We start from the raw sequence: 24,091 nt of genomic DNA on the forward strand, positions 1-24,091 counted from the left end.
ACTGATGCTGGCCTACAAAGCCAAACATGGAGTAGCACCATCCTACCTCACAGCCCTTATTACACCTCGCACTGCACCTCGTATACTCAGCCTCCAGTACTGCTCGCCTGGTCCCTCCATCTCTGAAGGTACGAGGAAGACGCTCATCTAGACTCTTCTCCGTCTTGGCCCCTCGGTGGTGGAATGAACTTCCAGCTCAGTCACTGAGAACCTTCACACGGCAGCTCAAGACCTTCCTCTTTAGAGAATATTTAGATTAAATTGTAATTTTCTTGTTGTCGAACTTGTGTGCAGAATCTACAACAGAGTAAATAAAAAGATTGTATTTATAGTTGGGGGTCCTAGTGAACCGGAATTGATCTCTTCATCGATGGTAGCATTGTAAGTCGCTCTGGATAAGGGCGTCTGCCAAATGCCGTAAATGTAAATGGAAGGCCTCTCCATTTTTTTTGCCAAACATCCATGTGGCCAGCATTTTCATTTCAGTCTCATCAGACCAAATCACAGACTTCCAAAACTTTCAATGTTTACGGACTGGGCTCAGTCGGGCTCTGATGTGTGATGTGTCCAGGGCTCCTTGCTGACATCACTGACTATTTTCCTCTCAGGAGTTCTCATAATCTAGTGCTTATGGCCACAGCTAGATTTGTTTCTTACAGAATTCGTCTCGCGAAGATTCGTCCACATCCCAGGGCATTCCCAGATGGGGGCAGTGGTGGCTTAGCGGGTAATGGCTGCCCACTGTGTGTCATGTGACAACTAATCACTTTCACTTTTGCAAAGATATATTCATTACAAAACATGGTATTGATCAGACCCAAAATAACAAATCAGATCTAACTTGCTGTAGGTAACTCTTCAGTATGTTTCCCTCTTTGCCATCACAAAAGCCTGTATTTCCACTGTATTTCAGCCCTGCCACAAAAGGACCTGCTGAGATCATTGAATTGATCCTCTCCTTTTGTAGGAGGAGTCTGTAATTTATGGAAATCCTACCATACCTGACACTGATTTGCGCTCCCGTCGGAGTGAGACTGTTAAAGATGGCGTGGGGGGAAATACGGCCAGACAGATACCCTGTTCACAGTAATCTACTCTGTGCTTTTTCATGGCCTGACTGCTGTGTTGTCTTTGTGTCAAGGCTTCAATTATACTTCTTACTATTAATGAAATGAAATGGTTAAAGCATATTTTGCGTTAATCTTTCTGATTGTTTACGTTCCTGACCTATACCAGGACATCAACAACAAGTTCTATTTCTTATTTAGCCCAGAATCACATACAGTATGTCTCAATGGGCTTTGACAGGTCCTGCAGTTGACACCCCCCACACTTGACCCTTCTGCACACAAGGAAAAACTCCACACACAAAAAACTCTAGGAGAGAGAAAAAAAGAAAGGAAGAAACGTTGGGAAGGAGTGATACAGAGAGGGACCCCCTTCCAGGGTAGAGTGAGCCTGCAAATGGTGTCAGTGCAGGGCTGGGGATTGTCAAATAGAAGAAAATGTCCTACAGTTGTAGGGTTGGAGAGGTCCAAAGTGTTGTCCAGTGTAGTTCAGGATTTATTTGCTGGTCTGATCACTGGGGTCTGCCAGTAGTCTGGGTGCTTGATTCCGTGTCTCTGAGAAAAACAAACAGAAGCAGCGGCAGACGGTTGCACTGTACGACCGATACTGAAATATGTGGTTATAGTGGTATATTGGTGCTACAGTGGCCCGGTACCCTAACTAGGACAGCCTAACTAGGGTGAATTTAACACAGTCTGTGTCTAACAGGGGGACTGTGTGATAAAGTGGACTTAATAATTTACACTGTGTCTGGGACTTTAACAGAAGTCTAGAGAAAACAGATTCAGTTTAGATTTAAACACTGACACAGTGTTCGGGACTCAGACACTGACCAGCAAGCCGTTCCACAACTGCGGGGAGCTCTGTATGAGAAGGATCTTCTCCCAGCTGTGACCTTCTGTACTTTGGGTACCAGTAGTGACCCCGCACATTTACATTTATGGCATTTATCAGACGACTTACAATCAGTAGTTACAGGGTCAGTCCCCCCTGGAGCAACTTAGGGTTAAGTGTCAGGGACACAATGGTAGTAAGTGGGATTTGAACCTGTGACTCTGTAGTCTTCTGGTTCATAGGCAAATGTGTTTCCCACTAGGCTACTACCATCCCGTTCCCGTTGATCGAAGGAGGCGTGGCGTGTCGTAAAGAACTAAACATTTAGAGCTTTATAGGTCAGAAGTAGGATTTTGTAGTCAATCCTAAATTTGATGGGTAACCAGTGCAGTGATTGTAAGACTGGGGTGATGTGGTCAAATTTCCTGGTTCTAGTTACAACTCTGGCTGCAGCATTCTGTACTAGCTGGAGTTTACTCATGCACCTACTAGAGCATCCAGACAATAATGCATTGCAGTAATCTAACCTTGATGTAATAAATGCATGGAACAACTTTTCTGCATCATGCATTGAAATTATATTTCTTATTTTCGCAATATTTCTAAGGTGAAAGAATGCTATTCTAGTGACATTATCTACATGTGAATTGAATGAGAGACCTGCATCAATGATGACCCCTAGATCCTTTACTTCAATACTTGGTGAGATAGAAAGGCTATCCAGGGTTATGATGTAGTCAGCCAGTTTATGTCAAAACGTGATGTTGATTCTTGGTGGTGGGGGTGTTACGTCTTGTGGTCGTGTGATGTGTTGTCTGTGTTCTCCTTTTTGTAGGAGGAGCCTGTAATTTACAAAACTTGACTGACATACCTGGCACTGATTTGCGCTCCCGTTGGAGTGAGGCGGTTAAAGATGCTTCTTACTTCTAAAGCCCTCCCTCTTTCTGATTGTTTACGTTCCTGACCTAGACCAGGATGTAACACCAAGAAAGTCCAGCAAGCAAGGAAACCCAATCCACAAATCACCGACAGCGATGTCTCCCTCCAGACAAACTGAACGACTTTGTTGCATGTTTTGATGGACACAACAAAGGGCAATCACCTCCCCCCAATGACCAAGTACTCTTCTCAGAGTTAACCCCCACAAGGCCGCAGGACCTGACAACATACCTGGCCGGGTGCTCAAAGATTGTGCTGATCAGTTGGCATCTCAACATGTCTCTGAGCCAGTCACTGGTCCTGGTATGTTTCAAGACCACCACCATCATACCAGTGCCGAAGAAGTCTGCAGTGACGTGCCACAACAACTACAGACCCATTGCACTCAAACCAGTCATCATGAAGAACTTCCCCACCTCTCTGGATCCACTTCAACTTGCATACCATCCCAACAGGTCAACTGAGGATGCCATATCCTCTGCCCTATACCTCTCCTTAACACATCTTAACTAGAAAGACTCATATGTCAGGATGCTATTCATAGACTTCAGCTCTGCATTCAACACAATCATCCTTCAAAAGCTGGTTGTAGAACTGAGTGGGCTTGGCCTGAACACCACTCTCTGCAACTGGGTCCTGGACTTCCTCACAAACAGGACCTAGGCAGTTTGGCTGGGTGACCACACCTCTTCCATCATGAAACTGAGCACAGGAGCACCACAGGGATGTGTGCTTAGTCCCCAGCTCTTAACCCTGACTCATGACTGCACAGCCACACACACCACCAACCACATCATCAAATTTGCGTATGATACGACTGTGCTGGGACTGGTAAGCAGGGATGTACAGAGAGCAGGTGGAACGGCTGTCTGCATGGTGCCACAACAGCAATCTGTCTCTGGATGGACATCATATACCACATACACTCATTGCTGCACTATTTTATGGGTCAGCGCACAATGTCCCTTGTCATGTTTTTGTGTTTTGTTTGTTATTCCATGTCTTTTTGCACACTGAATCTCCAAAGTTTCGCAATCTGGTCTCTCTGTGTACTTGAATATAGTGAGAATATAGTGGACTTTGACTTTGCCAAGTGGCAGGACCCTCTCCTAAAGATGATTCAGCTGTTTGATCGGCGTGCCACCAGTGCAGCGCTTGTTCAGGAATGAGTGCATCTGCAGAGGTCAAATATTGATTCTTTGCATACATTTAATGTTATTGTCAATAAAAGCCTTTGAAACGTTTATATTATTATATTATATATATCATTATATTTCAAAGCACCATAGAACCAACTGACAAAAATATCTAAAAACACTGAGGCGGCAAACGTTGTGAAAACCAGCATTGTGTCATTCTCAAAACTTTTGGCCACGACTGTAGGGTGTGTTAGGACCTATGCCAGGGATTGTTGGGTACCCGTGCAGAATTTTTTTTATAGTCTCATTCTGTGATTTGGTCTGTCTCTCATTTGCATATGACCCAGACAAATAGGCAGTGTTTTTGTTCAAGTGAGTCCTGTTTCTGCACAACATTTACTCCATTTGTTCTTAAATATGCCATTTTCTCACACTAGTAACACACTCGCCTATGAACCAGACAACCCAGGTTCAAACCCTACTTACTACTATCGTGTCCCTGAGCAAGACACTTAACCCTGAGTGTCTCCAGGGGGGGACTGTCCCTGTAACTACTGATTGTAAGTCGCTCTGGATAAGTACGTCTGGTAAATGCTGTAAATGTAATGTCTCATAGCTATTCCTAGATATTCAGCCATGTGTTTTAGTGCTACACTTACAAATAGTTTACCGTTGTCAATTCCACACTCTTGACCTTCTTGAGAAAGACTTCTGTTGCTACTGCCTGCTGGGCTGTGGGTAGTGGCGGTTTTTCATATGGACGACATCACAGGCATCCTCAATTTTGTATTTGCACGTTGTATTTGTAATATTCTCAATCCAAGCCCATTATGTCATAATGAATTTTTTCTGTGTTGTGCGAAATCACAGAAACAAAAATGCAAAACGAATCTGCATTGTTTACATTGGGGTGATCCTTGGGTTCAAAGCCATGTATATAAGCCCTGTTAAAATGTTAATTTGATTTGTACTTGTCACACACCTTAGGGCAAAGTTGAGTGTGTGACCGCCTTGAGTTGGTCATATTATATTCTGTTTAAAGCTACTAAATCTAGTATAGATATTTATCACAGTGAATGTTAAAGTTGCCAACAATTAAAGCTTTATCCACTGAAATAACCAGGTTGGAAATAGGGTTTGAAAATTCAAGGTTCAGGGGGTCTATAAATAAGTAATTAGAGCACTTAATTTTTTTCCTATTACATAGGTTTACTAAAGGGACTCTCAAAAGAGTTAAATCCATGTCCAGGTTTATGAGTAATACCAAGGTTATCATTATAAATGACTGCGTCACCACCTCCTCTTCCAGTTAAGCGAGGTTGGTGTACATAACTGTATCCACGAGGGCTAGACTTTAATTTTATTTTAGCCAAGTTTCGATAAAGCACAGTACAACCCTTATCTGTAATCATTCCTTTAACTCTCTTTTGGTGTGCGAGATCTAATATTTAAAATTCTTATACTTATATCGGAGGTGGTGGTTGTACACTCCGACAATATTACACCCTGCATTTTAATCTCTCACTACATCATTCTGTCATCAAATGATGTCATATCACTACTACTACCATTATTATCATAGTATATCAAATACCATATACACTATGTACTAAATACTCCATAAACTGCTATATTGTCATATTGCTGCTACTTGTCTGCCTGGTTTGTCTCAACCTGCACTATTTTATGGGTCAGTGCACGATGTCCACAATGTCCTTTGTCATGTTTTTGTGTTGTGTGTTATTCCATATGCACTATGTGAGGTACTTTTTCTAAAACAGTGGCATAATTTTTTTCCAATAAAATGTGGTGAAACTACAGTGTTCAGCAGTATTGGCAATATTCACTCACCTCATCGGTCAAAGACGAGCTCAGAAGAAGTGATCATGCTCATCTTTTTGCACTTCCAACTAAAGATCTTGTTTTTTATTGTCACTTCATTTAAGGTAAGGATTTTGGCAGCAAAAAATGAGCTGTGCTATAGATGTCCAGTGGTTAATTTTATTTAATTTAAACATTGTATTGTTCTAACTGTCTAAAAAGCTGCAATAAATAGCTTCTTAAGTTTAAAACCTTTATATAATGTGTTTGTGGGGTTCATATATGTTAATACAGTTGTGAAATCAATTTCTGTAAAATAATGAAGATAATTGTGAAAACTGGAAACTGACAATCATACCACCAAAATTTGTAATCGTTGCAACCCTAGGAGAAACTTAGGAAGGAGTGATAGAGAGAGGGACACCCCTCACACCCTAGAGTGAGCTTGCAATTGGTGTCAATGCGGGGTTGGTGATGATTTGTCTAAGAAAAGAAAAAATAGTCCAACAGTTGTAGTGGTGGAAAAGTTGTAGTATTCAGCATCTGTCCATGTTTGGAGGTACTGGACAGTGCAGAGAAGGTTTTAGTAATGTGTCACGGTGTCAGAATGTAATGATGTAATAAAGGCATTAACCAACTTTGTGCGTCATGCATTGAGATCATATTTCTTATCTTTGCAATATTTCTAAGGTGAAAGAACTGCTGCATAGCAGTGAAAGTTAATACTGTGTTTATAAACGTGACCTAAAGGTAACAGGAATAAGGATTACGGGGCCACTTCCTAAGGCCACCATTGCCACTACAAGTAAGTCACTCTGGATAAGGGTGTCTGACAAATGCCATAAATGTATATAAATGTAAATGTTTATTGAAACATATTTTGTATAATGAAATGAGACAGATAATGAAATGTATTTTTAACATAAAAAAACAAACTACATTTCTATACATGTTATATAATATCATCTAATGGCGTGTATTAGAAAGCTCAACATAAGGCAGCCCCACAAAAACATATTAACATAAGATGGAAAACATACAAAGTATAGTGATGTTCCAGTACATTTAAATGAACATTAAAAGAAGCTGAAACCAAGCCTTTGCAACCTGTGTGCCATTCAGGGAGAATTTTATAGTACCAACAGAGGCCATTCGACCCCACTGAAAGTAGTCACAACTTTTTGTATAAGTGTTCTACACATTTTTCCATTCAGTGGTTTAAATGTTGAATTATATGTAAAAACAGTGCATTTGCATAAGGCAAAATAATTAAAATAAGATTAAATTCTTATGCATACCATTGTGCTTTGGAAGCACCAGGTTTAAGCAAGAATGATCTTGATACACTTTTTTTTTTTTTTTTTTTCTCCTTATAGCTATAAAAAAACATTAAAAATACATTTTGTATCTGCAAACTGAAGACAAAGAAGCAATCTGTTGACGAGACAAAAATCAATGAAATCAGAGTGAAAATATATCACAGCACCCAAAGCCTTACTAGTACTGGGGTTCAGAGCTAGAGGTCAATAATAGATGGATACAAATTCTGCATAAAATTGTTGGTCTGGAATTAACCTAATGCTCAGCAACAGATAAATCTTTCCACATGTGCAGAGGTTGAATACTTATAAAAAATACTTTTTCCATTAAATGTGTACAAAATGTTTATTTTCTCTTATGACTGCATTTCACATTAAAATACTGAATGAAGAATTATGTGCATTTTGAGTACTTTCAATGGGGTTGAAGACTTTTGGTAGCTACTGTAATTATTCCATGTACATATCGTTGCTTTTAAAAATATAATGGTCCCTGATAGAAAGCATTAATTCCAAATTCAGTCTCCATTTGATAAGAACTAAAAACACATAAAAGGGAGTCGTTGAACTTATCCTTACTGAAATTATTAGTAATTCAAATCACAAAAGGCCTGTAGTAGTTACTTTGATAAACATTAATATTAGGTCATATACATTGACAAGTAACAGTGGTAAGATCCAGGAGGGTGTGGCAGCTACTCTTGGGCTTCTTTTCCAGTCATCTTGTAGATCTCTGTTAGACCATCAACATGAGTAACTGTAGTGGTGAGTTGAAGGTCCTCTCCACTGTTTGATCCTTGCCCCCCTGGATAAGCGAGTAAGAGAGAGTGAGAATGAACAAAAGCCATGTTACTGCTAAAAATGCTGCCGCTTTATTCATGTCTATATGAATTTCAATGGTCTTTATTTGAACAGTGAGAGACAGAACAATAACAAAAAGTTATGCATTTATAAGGTTAGAATGAATTAAATAAGTACGTGTTTTAGTACTTGGTGGCCAAACTTTTGTTTCTTGTAGTTGGCCACAAGGTTTGAATGTACCTCAGGGGATTTTGTCCCACTCTTCTTTGCAGATCCTCTCAAACTCATTTTCAATACCCTGGCTGAGGGAAGAAGGTTCTCACCCAAGATTTAACACTACATGGTCCCATTCATCCCCCTTGACAGAAACACCCCCCCAAAGCATAATATTTGATTGTGGGGATGGTGTTCTTGGAGTCATATATAAACACTAGATTTGGCATAAGATACAGACATATTGGGACGGGGGTTCCAAGGTCATTCCACCAAGCTTCTTTGTGGACCGTACTTTTGTGCCGCAAACGTATTGAGAGAACATTTCACATGACGATAATTTTACATTAATACAAGTTTCCCTAGCCTGTCTATGGTCCTTCAGTGGCTACAAATGGTAATAGGTGTAAATAGTGCGGGTGGTAGTAGCCTAGTAGTTAACACACTCGCCTATGAACCAGAAGACCCAGGTTCAAATCCCACCATTGTGTCCCTGAGCAAGACACTTAACCCTGAATTGTTCCAGGGGGGGACTGTCCATGTAACTACTGATTGTAAGTCGCTCTGGATAAGGACGTCTGATAAAATGCTGTAAATGTAAATGTAATGCTTAGGTCATTTTGAGCGGCAGCTCAGACGGTCAATCAGTAATTTGTCCCCTTATGTTGTTATAAGGGGAATTTTTTTTATTCTGGAAAAACAGACAAAACTTCCTGTATGCGCCAAATATTTAGGTTGGTGAATGGTGTTGATGACGCAAAGGTAAGAGACTTCAGATATAGTAATAAGGGACCACTAAGACTTATACAAAAGCAAGGGGAAAAAAAAAAAAAATTGGTATTTGGTATCAGTCTTGAAAAATAATGTTCGACCCCTAGTCGATATGGATGTCATTTGGATTTGGATTGGATTTCAGCTTGTTAAATAATGATTAAATGATGAATATGGCAAAAATTCTTACCACCACACTGTTCATCTCCATATCGTTTGTGCGATGGCGCGTAAAGGAACATGAGGGTAAAGACATACAGGTTCCACATGCCATACATTCCAGTAAAGAACGCGCTGTTCACCTGCACAGTGTGTTCACCCCAGTGCCAGTGGCCTTCATTTACCTGTTTGGGCGCACGCACACACACACACACACACACACACACACACACACACACAAATGTTTTCATTAGGTCCCAGTCTCACACACCCTACATTAGACTTTCTATTCAGTAAAAGACCAACACAAATGATATAATAAAAGGAAACATGCTGCCTACCTGACTAATGATGAAAAAGATGACAGTTACAGCCGCACAGGCCAAAGTGACTAACATCAGGAACTTAAATCGAAATATCAGACCCTGGTCGATAAAAGGAAATTAGACTGCAGAGTAAATGTTCCGTTTTCATTTGAACTATTCCTCCAGTAAGGCATTTCCAGTTTTCAGGTAAGGTACGTACTTCGTAGTGCAGCCGACGGGCTTTGGTCATAGCAGGAAGGGATGAGCGTTTACCGCTGATGTTCCGAAATACCTGGAATACCATGAAGCACAGAAAGAGGAAGTACAGGCATGCACAAATCCCTGCAACAACAATGAAGGCCATCTGACGCACTCCCAGTCAAGGAACTAACCCAATTCATATACCCAGCTCAGTCTCCAAAGTGAAGTGACTGTCATTGTGATACAAGGTAAGCACAGTGAACGGTACACACAACAAAATGCGTCCTCTGTATTTAACAATCACCTTAGTGAGCAGTGGGCAACCATGACAGGTGCCCGTGGAGAAGCGTATGGGGACGGTACCTTGATCAGTGGCACCTTCCAATTACGGGTCTGTTTCCTTACCCACTAGGCCTCATAAAAGTGATTGTCACATGTGACACCACAGCACAGGACACAGTGTAATGTGTCCTCTGCATTTAATGCACAAGTCCTCTGAATTTAATTGCATTTGTTCAATAATGAAGGATACAGCCAGCTCGGTCCCAACATCTGAAGCCCAGATGCTAAAAAAAGGATTCTTCAACTGCACTCCTCTGTAAAGGAGTAGAAACCAACAAGCTCAAACACATACTTTGCAATGATGGTACATGATGAAATGTAATGTTGCTTACCTTTCACACATATCAAAGATAAAGAGGCAAAAGGAACCAAAGGCAATGGGTCCCACCTGCTTCCAGTATACAGAAAAATTATTTCTTTCTGTATGGTCCTGCAAATAATGCATTACATAATTTTTAAATCATCATATACAAGTCTACAGATTAAAATCACACCACCTTGATTGAGACAAAAATGTATTTAACATAACAGTTTCTGAATTTTCTTACACCAGTTATTAATATAACTACATGGTGGTAGTAGCCTAGTGGGTAACATACTCGCCTATGAACCAGAAGTGAACCAGTCCACCCCGGAGCAATTTAGGGTTAAGTGTCCTGCTCAGGGACACAATGGTAGTAAATGGGATTTGAACCTGGGTCTTCTGGTTCATAGGGGAGTGTATTACCCACTAGGCTACTACCACCCCTGTCCATGTGTGAAAATTATGTCTCATGCTTCCTGAACCACTTTCACATTATTTGAGTCTGAATAATCCTGCAATTGTCATTTTGAAATATGCCTGTGACATCAGGAAAGAAGAAATTCACTGATTGAATAACCAACTTCACTGCATCGGTTAGAGTTAAATAAGTTTACATTTACATTTACAGCATTTATCAGACGCCCTTATCCAGAGCGACTTACAATCAGTAGTTACAGGGACAGTCTCCCTGGAGCGATTTAGGGTTAAGTGTCTTGCTCAGGGACAATGGTAGTAAGTGGGATTCGAACCCGGGTCTTCTGGTTCATAGGCGAGTGTGTTACCCACTAGGCTACTACCACCGTTGCCACTACAAGTTGTTGCCAACTGAATCATAACCATCCATGCAGTAATTATCTAATGGGAGCCTCTAACCTATTTGCTTATGTTTTTGTAATTATGTTCTTCTGTTATGACTAAACAAAATTATGTACTGATGGAAACATTGTTGCATCACTGACCATGAGGTGTTCTCCACAGAAGATAATCCAGAAGGACAGGAGCATGGCATAGAAAATTCCCTGACGAATGTCTCCAAAAAGCAGCATCCAGGTCCAGTTAAACCCGATGGAGAACCACTCCACAGGGATATTGATGAATGTCATTGAAATTCCCAAAGCAAAGATCACCCTTTGGGGGGGGAAAAAAGATTCATGTATTCTTTTTCATGTACATTTTGTTTATTTATTAAAACAGAAACAAACATTTAATTATGCTTCCAATGAGATATAATCCATCACAATGTGATGCTCCTTGCTCTCATCTGTCTTTTGTTAGCGGTCCTCTGCCTATGTATCTCGTCAATATAGTCTAGCCCTAACCCTGAATACAACCCTTATTTATCTTTTTTGCTTTTTCAATGCAGACAATTGGCAGATATTTTGCTCTTTCGCTGAATGATTACAGCTGTAGTCCACAATTTTTATGCCTAGAAAAAAAAATCAATCAAGTAGTATTTTCTTCAATTAATCTAGGCAAACAATACATTTCAGTGAGAAAAAAAAAGTTGGATTTTTAATCTTATACCTTGAATATAGTGTCTCAATACACACACACACACACACAAAAAATATGTATACATATACACACACACACACACACACACACATCATATTGGACTGTTGGCTGAAGAAGAGGGGAAAAGGTGTGTTTGGAGAGTAGAAGTGAGAGTAGGGACTTTGAATGTTACCAGCATGACTGGTAAAGGGAGAGAGCTGCTGATATGATGGAAAAGTTGATCCACAACCGAATTATTATTATTGATATTGTGTGTGCAGGAGACCAGATGGAAGGGAAGTAATGCTAGGTGTATTGGAGGAGGTTGCAAACTGTTTTACCAAGGGGTCAATGACAGGGGAAACAAAGAGGAAGCTAGTTAAGAGTGAGGGAAGAGCATGTTAAGAGTGTTCTGGAGGTGAAAACAGTGATAAGTGTAAAGTTGGAAATTGAAGTTGTGACTAATGTTATTGGGCCATTATGTGTGAGATGAGAGAGATTAGTTGGATGGAGTACATGGTACTCCTAGACAGCATAGGATTGTGGTTTGTAGGATAAGAAGGATCAAGTGGTGGAGATTGAAGAAAGATAAGGTGAAGTTTAGAGAGGAGTTAAGAGAGGCACTGGATGTCAGGGAAGTGTTAGCAGTTAGTAGGACAGCTACTGCAGAAGTAGTGAGGAACACCACTAGAAAGGTGCTTGGTGTGATGTCTGGGCAGAAGAAAGACGACAAGGACACCTGGTGGTGAATGAGGAAGTACAGGTGGGTTTTCAAAAGAAGAGGTAGGTAAACAAGTGGGATGAAGAAAGTAGACAGAAGTACAAGGAGATGATATATCAGGCAAATAGGGAGGTGGCTCAGGCTAAAGCTCAGGCATATGATGAGTTTTATGAGAGGTTGGACACTAAGGAAGGAGAAAATGACCTATTCTGTCTGGCTAAGCAGAGAGACAGATCTGGGAAAGATGGTGAGGGCGATAAAGGACATCAGTGGAAATGTCCTTACAAGCAGTGTTGAGTAGATGGAAGAGAATGGGACAGAGAAGGTTGGATAAGAAAAGGAGTTGTGGTTTTGTATGAGGTAGTATGTGGAGAAATATTTGGATATGTATGAGGACAGTGTGACAGCTGGGAAGGAGTGATACTTCCCTGCTAGTAGTGGTGCAGGTGGAAGAGACCCTGAATAGGTGAAGGTATGGTCTAGAGGAGAGGAATGAAGGTCAACAGGACTGAGGCAGAATACATGTGTTTGAGAGAGGGTGGACAGTTGGTCAGGTTACAGGAGTAGAAGTGGTGATGGAACATGAGTTCAACAGACCAGAGCAAATGGAAAGAGGTGAAGTGGAAAGTGCAGGCAGGGTGGAATGGATGGAGAAGAGTGGCAGGAGTGATTTGTGACCAAAAGAATAGAGCTCTGTTGGAAAATTCTTTAAATTTGAAATCATATGAACACTTGAAGTGTGCCCAAGCCAGTAGGAATATAGAACTGCTGACATGCCCCACAAACAAACTTCCTGAAAAAACTATCCGTGTCTGGACTGTGGCCAGCATTCACTAGCACCAAAGCCTCAAGAAGGGGACAGTCTAGTCATAACCTTCGTTCAACATAGGAATGTGAAGGATACCAAAAATTATAGCTTTCCTGCACTTAGGAAACAGATACATATGTGCATGTCACACATTGTATGTCTAAAGAAAGTCTGGGTTGGACCAACATACCATTCAATATGGTTGGGAAATCTGGATTTTTAATTCACAAATGAGTATCTTTTGTAGCTTATTGTAAGATTATTATTATTATGGGTATTATTAGCTTGACTAAAATTTATGAACATTTTTCAGAGTCCCAAGAATCAGCTATACCAAGAACTTGGGGCAGTGGTGGCCTAGCGGTTAAAGAAGCAGTCCCGTAATCAGAAGGTTGCTGGTTTGAATCCCAATCCACCATACACTGCAGCACTGCACAGCACACGGTGCATACAACAAAATGTGTCCTCTGCTTTTAACCAATCACCCTTGGTGAACAGTACACTATATCCAGCTGTTCAAATTTACTGTCCAGACATTAATCTTATTTAAAACACATTTCATCTATTATATCTCTTTAAATCTATGAGGGAACAGACTTCAGAAACTTTGTTTATTCGAATTCTTTTAGGTTTTTTTATTTGGAAACAACAAGAATATCTAAGCAGGTATTAGACACCAATTGTGGTCATGTAAATAAACCAAATTGTTCCCTGGTTTGCAATCAACAACCTGGCTCCTGTTTATCCAGTTTTATCACTGCTACAAAAGGCTACAAGGTTTATGTTCCAAATGCTGCATGACTATGACCCACAGAATAGGGTAAATTAGTCCCAATCGCAATATATTTATAATGGAACCTGAATCTCAGCTCTCAAAAGGTGATCAAAATTCTCAGTGATGTGAAGTTTGTCCTACTTTCAGGCATTAAAGTATTTCCTTATGAACAATAAAACACATGCTTACTTCTCAAGCAGGACAGGGGGTCGTGTCATCATGGTGATTCGTCTCCAGTACCACACCATGATGATGAAAATACTAGGAGTCAAGAATGTTTTCATAGCAAACCAGACCTTTGTGAATCCACCATTCTGATGGATACTCTACAGAAGAAATAACCACATAAATAAACACATTTGTAACAATTATATTTAAAAATCACACTACAAAATAAAAATTCATATTTTTTTTGGTTCCACTCCTCCTTACTCACCACTAATCGTATGTCCTTGATCTCTCCAATACCCACATTTGTCTTCTTACGCTCACTCACTGGCAGTCGAATGTTGATAAGGTAGTACTTGTGCGCAACACTGCCCAATTCCATAAAAGGTAAGAGGTTACAGTCATAGTAGCGCCCCTCATTCTCGAATGTCTATTGCCATATGAAAGAAAAAAAAATATTCAGTGGAAGAAATTACTGCCAGTGTGATTACAGTTTTCATTTAAATAAAATCCGTTAAAAAGGTACTGTATAGAAATAGATAATATGCGAATCTTAAAAACATTAAGAACCTTGACAGCTGTAAAATTGCAGGAGAGTTTCCTCTGCTCTACAGAGTGAGCCAGTTCAGTCCAATCACTAAAGGTGTCATCCCTGTAGGCCAAACCAACATCAATGGTGACCACTGCACCGTCATCTGGAATACAGAACAAGAATGAAATAAGAATCACAAACAGCACATTGCAAATCTACAAGGGTGCCTGAGAAAATATAGCTCTCATTCTCATTTTAAAAGGTGTGGCTGCCTGATATGTTGTCCCTGTTCCATTGTCCCTGAGCAAGAGACTTAACCCTGAGTTTCTCATGGGGGTCTGTCCTACTGGCTGTAAGGTGCTCTGGATAAGGGCGTCACCTAAATGGCTTAATGTAAATGTAGGCATTAGGGAATCTCTCTCTCTCTGCAAAATTAACTCTGTAAGCACTTAGCCACCGTCTATCCTGCTACAGGCCTCCTCTTACGCTCGCAGCTGAAGACCCCTCGTCCCACACACTTAACCATTACCATTACCAGCAGTGTCTGCGACATTTCATGTCAAATCACCAAACTTTTGGACCTCATGGTATCCAAAGGCATGTACACTAGGTAGACTGGCAACTCTGAATTGACTGTGAGTGTGTGTGAAGTGTGTCCCGCCCTGGCCCCAGTGTCCCATGACGAGCTCCAGCCACCACCCTGGTTAATTGAAATGAATCTAATCGATGCATCGCAATGCAGATGTGAACTATTCTTCATCGATGCGTTACAGAACATCCTTGATCATATCATAACGACTTAGCTTGGTGATTTTCTGGTATAATTCTTTGGCTTTTTTTTCATTAAAAAGTAGTGCTGGTGGTGACTGTGGCTGCCTGATCTGGGTAAGAGTTTCACACTTGGTGGCCTTGTTCTCAGAACACATTCAAAGTTGAAATTTGTTGAACTTTGACCACATTTACGAATTTTTGCACGACCAACAGAATCAAAGTGGGCGAGTGTTCTTTCTGCCACTTCGAAATACACACACAGTGGGAATGGAGGAAAAGGTGATCTTAAGAGTGTCCAGAGATCTACAACAGGACATTATAATCTTACCGTGGCAGCAAGGGTGGTGCTGCGTTCGGTCTGAAAGCGGCTTTACATTTTCTCCAATGAGCTGAAAAACGGTCTGTGTTCAGTCCATGCTAACCAGATGCCATGGACGTCTGATCCAGACGTTCTGCTGTTTGTGGCTTCAGGCTGTAATGGGTTTAAGTTTGTATGTAGTGTTGGAATCTCTATTAAAGCATGCAAAAGGTGTGCATACCAGTATATACAAGACTGTTACAAGGTGTTTTTCTGCTCACTGTAGCAAATCAAAGGGTCCACACAGGTGTACAAGACCTTAACTCTTGTATCATGTGGAATCATGTGGCAATGTACAAAATCCCGATGAATCAATATTTTACCTCTATAATATTTCAAAGGTAAGATGAACACTCACCATGCATAATGCAGGAAAACAGGTACATGCATTTGTAACGTCAAGAATAGACTACTGTAATGCTCTGGAATACTCTGGAAGCCCCGCATCATCTCTCAGTAATCTTTCAAGTGAAGTGATTGTCACTTGTGATGCACAGCACACGATGCACACAGTGAAATTTGTCCTCTGTATTTAACCATCACCCTTGGTGAGCAGTGGGCAGCCATAACAGGCGCCCGGGGAGCAGTGTGAGGGAACAGTAGTTTTGCTCAGTGGCACCTCAGTGGTACCTTGGCAGATCGGGATTCGACCCGGCAACCTTCTGCTTTCGGGGCCACTTCCTTAACCACTAGGCCACCACTGCCCCAAAATGCCGCTGTAAGAAATCTAACCGGAACGAGAAGATTTGAACACATTAAACCGATTCAGTCCTCACAGACTATAATTAATAACATACGAAGCAAAGCATGGATTGATCCATGATTTCTTGGGTGACTTAACAGAGTGCCTCCCCACATGAGAACCATGCTCACAAGACCCCAGGCTCTTACTGGTACCAAGCATTAACAAATTCTCAGCCGGTGGACGAGCCGCCTGAGGTTACATGGCGTTCTTGGTGACTTTGAAGCACAAAAAAAATATTTCAAGATGCTTCACAACTCGCTGACAACTGCTGTTGACATGGAAACAGCTTCTGTACAGACTCAGCTGCAGTTTGAATGTCGCTTTTTGCAATGCAACTGATGTGCTGCATAATGGGAAATTGGCGCTTCGTGTCGCCGGACCATAATCGTGGATCTGTATGAAGTGATCTCGTGGGATGTGGCCCGTGGGCCACGAATTTCACACCCCTGCTCTAGACCCTGGTTCCTGCCGTTGAGCTGCAAACCCACCTCTGACACCTCACCCTACCCTGGAAGGGGTGTCCCTCTCTTCCGCATTCGTTTTTTCACTCTTCTCGACTTCTTTATGGACCAAGATGGCGGCGCGCTAGATCGCGTAGTGCGCTTTTTGTCAAATATTTGCGTCAGGTGCTGTGTAAAGGTGGTTATGACTGTCAGAACCACGGACAAACACCTTTACAATAGTCAGCTACTGCTCAACCTTGAAAATCGCCATCTGATCAAGTCTGATGAAGACACGCTTGATACTGCACTGCAAGTGGGCAGATTTTCAAATGCAGTTTCAAATGCAGTGCATGAGAATAAGAGCCAGGATCCATACTAGGCTAACCACAGCAGACCGGCAGTACATTCTATCCTCCTCTCTAGTAGGCACTCTGGACACCAAACTAAGACTATTTCAAACATCCCAGGAAGAGATAAGACATTTCAGTGAAAATAAGAACACTGCAAAGGACAAAGGAGGAAATGACATGAAGAGCTGAGAGACTGTGCCCACTGCACACCTCTGCCTAGCATCCTGCTCGCCAACGTCCAGTCAACCTCCTCTGCTTCACCAAGACATGGCTGAACCCAGCGGTGCCGGACCACGCCATCCAGCCGGCAGAGTTCTTCTCGGTTCACCGCATGGACAGGACTCGGGACAATCAAGTTGTGCCTCTTGTACACCCAACCTGGAACTACTGCCCATCAAACGTAGTCCTTTTGACCGTCCTCGGGAGTTGTCTTGCCTTGTTTGAAATAGCCCATATACCTGAACCAGTTCACTGAGCATATGTTTAGTGTACAGAAAGATTTATTGCTTTTATATTCAATATAGGTCTTTAAGATTTAGTTTAATTTCAGTGCAATATTTCTTAAATTCATGAGAAATATTTATTTTTATTTATTTTGTGATCACACTGTCGGTGTGTGTGAAACAGCATTTCAAGACACTGCATACTGTGTCTACTGTTGTACTGACAAAACTCTCTTGAAACCTGCGTGCAGAAAGGGTCAAAAGCCCATTAAGACAAACTGCTTGTGACTTTGGGCTGAAAAAATAAAGAAATTGTTGTATCTGTGTGTGTAAAAAGCTTTACAATATTTCATGACACAAACACACAAACATTGATGAGGTCAACAAGATCCTGCTGAAATGCACCAGACCAGCCCATAGAAAATCTATAGCGAGGCTGCTAAGAATGATGGCACCCCAAGTCCACGGAGGAAGTTAATCTTCCAGCAAAACATCACCACAAGAGGCTACCAAAACCCAGGATTATGAGAGAAGTGTACAATTCAGCCATACTGGAGAAAATACTCATATTTGGCAATGCCTCCTGTGCTTCAGAATGTACAAAGAGCATGTGAAGAAAGGAACAACTACCAACCAATGACTATGTACTCTGCCTCTCCACAGCAGATGGGAGGAGGACTCTACCCAGGGTCAACTCACAAAAGGCTGCTGGACATGTCATGCTGGCATTGTAACATTTACAATGCCTCATAGAAGTAGTCATCTACTCCAGCAGGTTTCAAATCAACAATTATTCCAGTTCCAAAAAATTCTTGTGCTTGAATGACTAACGGCTCATCATGCTCACACCTATTATCATGAAGGTACTTTGAAGGCTAGTCAGGGCACATCCCTGGCTCAGGTCCAACAGGTCCACAGAAGTTCTTGCATCTTCTCTGCCATGCAATCTTTCCCTCACAATTATGGAAACAGAGATAGGCTAGAACGCTGTTCACAGACTTCAGTGCTCATCCATGAAACCTGGTGGAAAAGACCGTACAAAGACATGAGCTCCTCACACCCCACTCAATGGATCAGCTGTAGAGATTTGAGTATTTTTTTGACATTCCTCGCACATTACTGAGGAACCTCATGTGGACAATGATCACCTCCTCCATAACCAAAAATGTTCCTTCCATGTGGAAGCTGAAACAAGCAAGCCTTCTCTGTCCTATCCTCACCACATTCTACAGAGGAACCATAAAGAGCATTCTGACTAGCTGCATCACCGTTGCTACGGCAACTAATCGAACCGCTAGCACCTGCAGATGACTGTGCAGGAAAAAATAACAGGGTGCATCTCCACACTACAGGAAACAAAACTGGCAGGATTTGAACCGGCAACCTTCTGATTACGGGGCCACTTCCTCAACCACTAGGCCACCACTCCCATCCAGGAGAAGACACTTAAACATGAACACTGACTTGACAGTGTCACGACACTATTCTCTACTGTGTATCCTGAGCTCCGCCATTTTGCTTCTCTATAGATGAAAAGTTCACTTTAACCTTGAGAGATGCTGTAAAGAGGATTGAAGGTCAGTAAGGCTAAGACAGAATGTGTGTGAATGAGAGGATGGTCACGTTCGAGGGAACAGAGCTGGTAAGTGGCAGGAGTGAAAGGGAAAGGCCACTGATGAAGGCAGGAGGTAGGAGAGGTAAAGATGCTGAGATTTGCATTGGGGTGAAGAAATGATGACACTTTTTCCAGGTGTGACTGGGAGAGATGAAAGGCAGAGGAGATGGCATCGGCTGTAGACCTGTTTGGCAGGTATGCAAATTATCCAGAGAGCTGGGCAGCTCTTTCACATTGGACAGTGGACAGACAGTATCTGCTAGCTGGAGGTGATGCTTACTGATTCAGTACATTTACTGACTCAGTCTCCTGGTCTGAAACTGTAATCCTGATCTGAAGTTCATGCATTGTTTGAATTGTAGATGACAGACTGGAGGCAGAGCAGGTGACATTGGGCTGATAGGAGTACATTATTCATATTCTCTGGCCTTATTTAAAATGAATTGAGACAAAGTGGAAATCTGATATGTGGTCATACCAATCAAACTTTGATGCTACAAAGAGGACAGGACAGAGAGGAGCTGCTAAACAAATCATGGATGAAACATCACTGTTCTCTCAAAACTCCATTAAATGACCTCCTCAATTCTCAGATGTTCAAATTCTTTACCTTAATCAGCATACTGTTGGTTTCCAACAGCTACATGACTTGTACATTATAAATGTATATTACAAATGAAAGAGTGCAGCATGTTCATCTAAACACCCTTTTTTAAAAATTTCCTTCATTTACATTCACATATATATGCTAATCAACGTATAAATACATAATTGCTAAGAAAAAGAAGTACTTACCAATTTGGTTGTACATTTTGAAAGCTATCTCAAATTGAAGAACGACCAGCATGAACTGGAACCAAGGACTCATCTCTATTTTAGGCCCAGGGATATGGACTGCAAACACGATGTTATTGGCTTCAATTTTCTTTACCGTGGCCTCTTCAAAGTCCCGAATTTTGTGGCACTGGTTTGGCCCCCATGGTGTGAACCACTTGGTGCTCTTCTCGTTATGGTGGACCGAATCCACACATTTAGTTGCTAGATATGGCACAGCAGTGGTTGGGCTTGGAGCTGTGGAGGGGATGCAGTGTATGTTAGCGAACTCATTTTGGCACCTAAATATTTTTATAGTAACAGTGCTTTGAAGTAGTATACACTGAATCCACTGAAGTTATCTAAACATGCATTATATGTGAGATTCATTTTACATGAGCAATCATTTAAACAAAATCACAGCAATGCATGTAAACACTCCTCCCCCTCAGGCCATATTGCCCACAAAAAGCACACACCTGAGTGAGAACATGTGTGAATATATAGTTTTGTTTTATTTGATTATCCAGTGATTTGTGTCTGACTTGAGAGTCGTGTCTGAATACAACAGAAGTAGGATTATTTTCATCTGTTTAGTAAAACATAGTGGCATATTTGAAAAATAAGTCTGGAAAATGATCATCCAGGTCCAGTTGTTGCAGACTTACAAGTGACCTGCGTGTGCATGCTGTTAACCTGTTCAGATAGTATTTTTGTATCCAGGGCATGTCCAGACACCAGGCTGTCTGTTGACATGTGATTGACAGCCACCACCACATATAAATACTATATGCTATTTATATTTTGTGTGTGTGTGTGTGTGTGTATATATATATATATATATATATATATATATATATATGCACGTTGTCTTTGTTTTAAGCTTTTACACACAGTATATAAGATACCTCTCCAGCTCAGGTACCTGCACCTAATTGCATTGTATCTTTATTATCAATGATAATAAAGATAATTTGATTCTGACTCGTGATGAGCGTTTAATTTAAACTTTCACTTAAACGGAGCAGAAACACAGTTACTATGGCAACAAAACACTAGAGGATTTGCATTATATTTATGACTTTAGTCCTGATTCATTTCACTATTCCTTCTAAGAAACCATGCCAAAGTAATGCTGTCAACAGTAAAACAAACTCTCGAACATCAGTTGATGTGACTGGCTACCTTTTGAAGAAGAAATAAATAAATAAATAAAAAATAATGTGAATCAAGTGCAGTCAGGGATGTTTTTTTAAAAAGAAATAAATAAATAAAATCAGCAAGTAGATGTAAGGGTATTCTCAAATATATACAGTGGTTTGTAAAAGTCCTAAATGACATTTGTGAAACTTGTTACATTTGTTGCCTAATCAAGAAATATATTTTTGGTGTGATATTTACGTGAACATCCTAAACATATCTTTCAGCTTGGGCCAAACTACATGTGTAAATCCATATAAATCATGCACTTTCACACTTGTGATAGAGTTAGGCTTTTATTTTGAAATGCACTCAACGAGTGCAAGTTCACAAACATACACGACTTTGTGAAAGTGGAGATTTCTACGTTTTTGTTTAACGATTAAAAGAAAATCCAGCAAAGTTATTTGAAAGCCTGTCAAACACAGAACTGCATGCTTTAGTGAGGTCAAGACCTTTATGGGAGAGATGTTCAAATGTTATATTTTTCTATAATTGCTAATATGCACCAAATACATTCTATTTTGAAAAGTGTAAAAAGTCTATTACACAAATTCCTGAGTTAGGGTTACTGTAATATATACAGTGCATGGTTCAATTTATATTGCAAAATGAATTTTATGCCACATTGCACAGCAGTAGGTGGTAGTTATACTAATAAAGTAAACTGGGAATTGATTAGTAGCTACTGACTAAATGCCAGGAGACACTGCAAAAAAAAAAAAATAATAATGATCACAATATATTTTCCCATATTGAACCATTCAATTGATCTATTTTAATAAAAATCTTTTTTATTATTGTCAGACTGAACTTAAAGACACCAGAGATGAACAGGTTATTAACATATGAAACAATCACTTTTGCTGCCCTCCTTGATAGCTTTATGTCAGTTCCCAAACTTTTTCTACAGTCACCCTTTTCTTGATAGGAACAATATTGCAGTTTTTTTTTATTTTATCAACCTTTTTAAATTCAAACGTAAATTTTATTTTGGTATTAAAATAATGTTTCTGAATATTTTGTTGTATAATGTCCAATGCCAATGAATTCTTGATAAAAATTGAAGCACCAAATTTATTTAGCTTGCTGAAATTCGACATGAGATAGATCAATGTTCCACTTTCCTCCCTCATTGTAAACAGGAATAACAGCGCCTCGAATATGAATATTAGCTCTAAATGAAGAGAAAACGTCATCCCATGGTCTTCACGGAGCAAGTTGTGTTCACGGTTCACTTCCAAGAGAGTTGAGAACAAAAGAAGTGAAAGTTGGAAGTTTGGTGAAGGGACAGAACCCGGCAGGAACAACTTTCTGCATTCCCTCACAACGCGACATTAGTGAATGTTCAGAAGGCGGCGGGGAGGCAGCAGGCAGGCCGAACAAAAGCTGAAACACTAGCTCAGTGCTAACTGCAACTTACCAATCAAGCCCCCGACCATGAAGGAAAAGACCTGGAACAGGACGAGGATCACTCCGACGATCACCAACTTTTTCGTGCTCATATTCTCGATAATTGCTCCAGCCATTTTGAAGACGTACACGTCCCCGAACGTGAAAGAGTTGAAGCAGCAGAAGTTCCACCACCACCACCATCCAGGTACTGCAGCTCTTTTGAAGGGGGAGTCCAGGGCGAAAGTGGGATCACGTGACCCGTCGAGCGCCGCCGCACTGGAGAGGCTGGGATACTGGGTCACTTTTTCATTCAACGTTACATTATCGCCCAAAACCAGCCAAGTGCTGGCTATTAAACATCGGAACGCACGAAGAGAGCTTCTAAAATAGTTTATTACCATCCACCGCAATCCTCCAAGATTCCTGTTCCGACTGCTGCCATCAGGAGCATTAAAACAAGAACAATCTCCACATCCAATATGATCTCGTTTTTATTCCAAGTGCAATAAGGTTTCATGCCTCATTCTTAAATGTAGGTGTTATATCTTATTACTGTTAAGTTTTTATAAGACTATATACACTAGCTTTCTCCTTTTTATACATTACATACATTTGCTCAGGGACACAATGATAGCAAGTGGGATTTGAACCTGGGCCACTAGGCTACTACCACCTTACACTTTCCTCAGGGACTGCACCTACACTGTAAAAAGCAATTCTAGAGGTTGGTAAATATTATCCATTCAAGTTCAGTATATGCTTAATACTGAATTAAGTATACTTAAATATACTTAATTATATTAGTGAGTGACCTAAATCTAAAATCATTCGGAAAATCATACCCATACTACCCAATTTATAAGCGCAAGAGCAACTACATAAAAGACAGAAACATGTGTTAATTTGCATGTTTACATTTCCAACATTTATCAGACGCCCTTATCCAGAGCAACATACAATCAGTAGTTACAGGGACAGTCCCCCCCTGGAGCAACTTGAGTGTCTTGCTCAGGGACACAATGGTAGTAAGTGGGGTTTGAAGCTGGGTCTTCTGGTTCATAGGCGAGTGTGTTACCCACTAGGCCACTACCACCTGTGGGATTCATGTGGGGATTCGCCTACTGCAGGCACAATTTATGCATTGTGTGTCACTGTTGGTGATGTTGTGGGGACAGTAGTGTTCATTACTGCATTGTTAGCATTGGAGAAGGGGAGGAGGTGACCCGAACAAGGTGGTTACTGTG

General features: G+C 40.8%; 1 protein-coding gene across 1 annotated transcript; it reads right to left on the minus strand.

The window, feature by feature from the left end:
• Positions 1-6,647: 6,647 nt before the first annotated feature.
• On the minus strand, positions 6,648-23,087 carry wls (Wnt ligand secretion mediator). The gene is made up of 12 exons (XM_028963064.1): positions 22,876-23,087; positions 20,235-20,510; positions 14,753-14,877; positions 14,451-14,612; positions 14,204-14,340; positions 11,176-11,344; positions 10,245-10,342; positions 10,103-10,166; positions 9,590-9,733; positions 9,406-9,489; positions 9,096-9,249; positions 6,648-7,925 (listed from the first exon to the last, which is right to left on the minus strand). Exons 1-12 carry the CDS (start codon positions 22,979-22,981, stop codon positions 7,816-7,818), a joined length of 1,629 nt encoding a protein of 542 aa, XP_028818897.1. The 5' UTR covers positions 22,982-23,087; the 3' UTR covers positions 6,648-7,815.
• Between the last annotated feature and the right edge of the window lie 1,004 nt (positions 23,088-24,091).

The sequence above is a fragment of the Denticeps clupeoides genome, chromosome 19 (assembly GCF_900700375.1).
Source record: "Denticeps clupeoides chromosome 19, fDenClu1.1, whole genome shotgun sequence".
NCBI classification, from domain to species: Eukaryota; Metazoa; Chordata; class Actinopteri; order Clupeiformes; family Denticipitidae; genus Denticeps; species Denticeps clupeoides.

What these genes read in the sequence shown, in the direction of transcription:
- wls (XM_028963064.1), bottom strand. Translation starts at nt 22,981, where the DNA reads ATGGCTGGAGCAATTATCGAGAATATGAGCACGAAAAAGTTGGTGATC. An exon ending in CCCCCTGTCCTGCTTGAGAA is followed by an intron (nt 11,345 to 14,203) that starts GTAAGCATGTGT and finishes CCCCCCCCAAAG; the next exon opens with GGTGATCTTTGCTTTGGGAA. An exon ending in TGGAGATGAACAGTGTGGTG is followed by an intron (nt 7,926 to 9,095) that starts GTAAGAATTTTT and finishes TCGCTTATCCAG; the next exon opens with GGGGGCAAGGATCAAACAGT.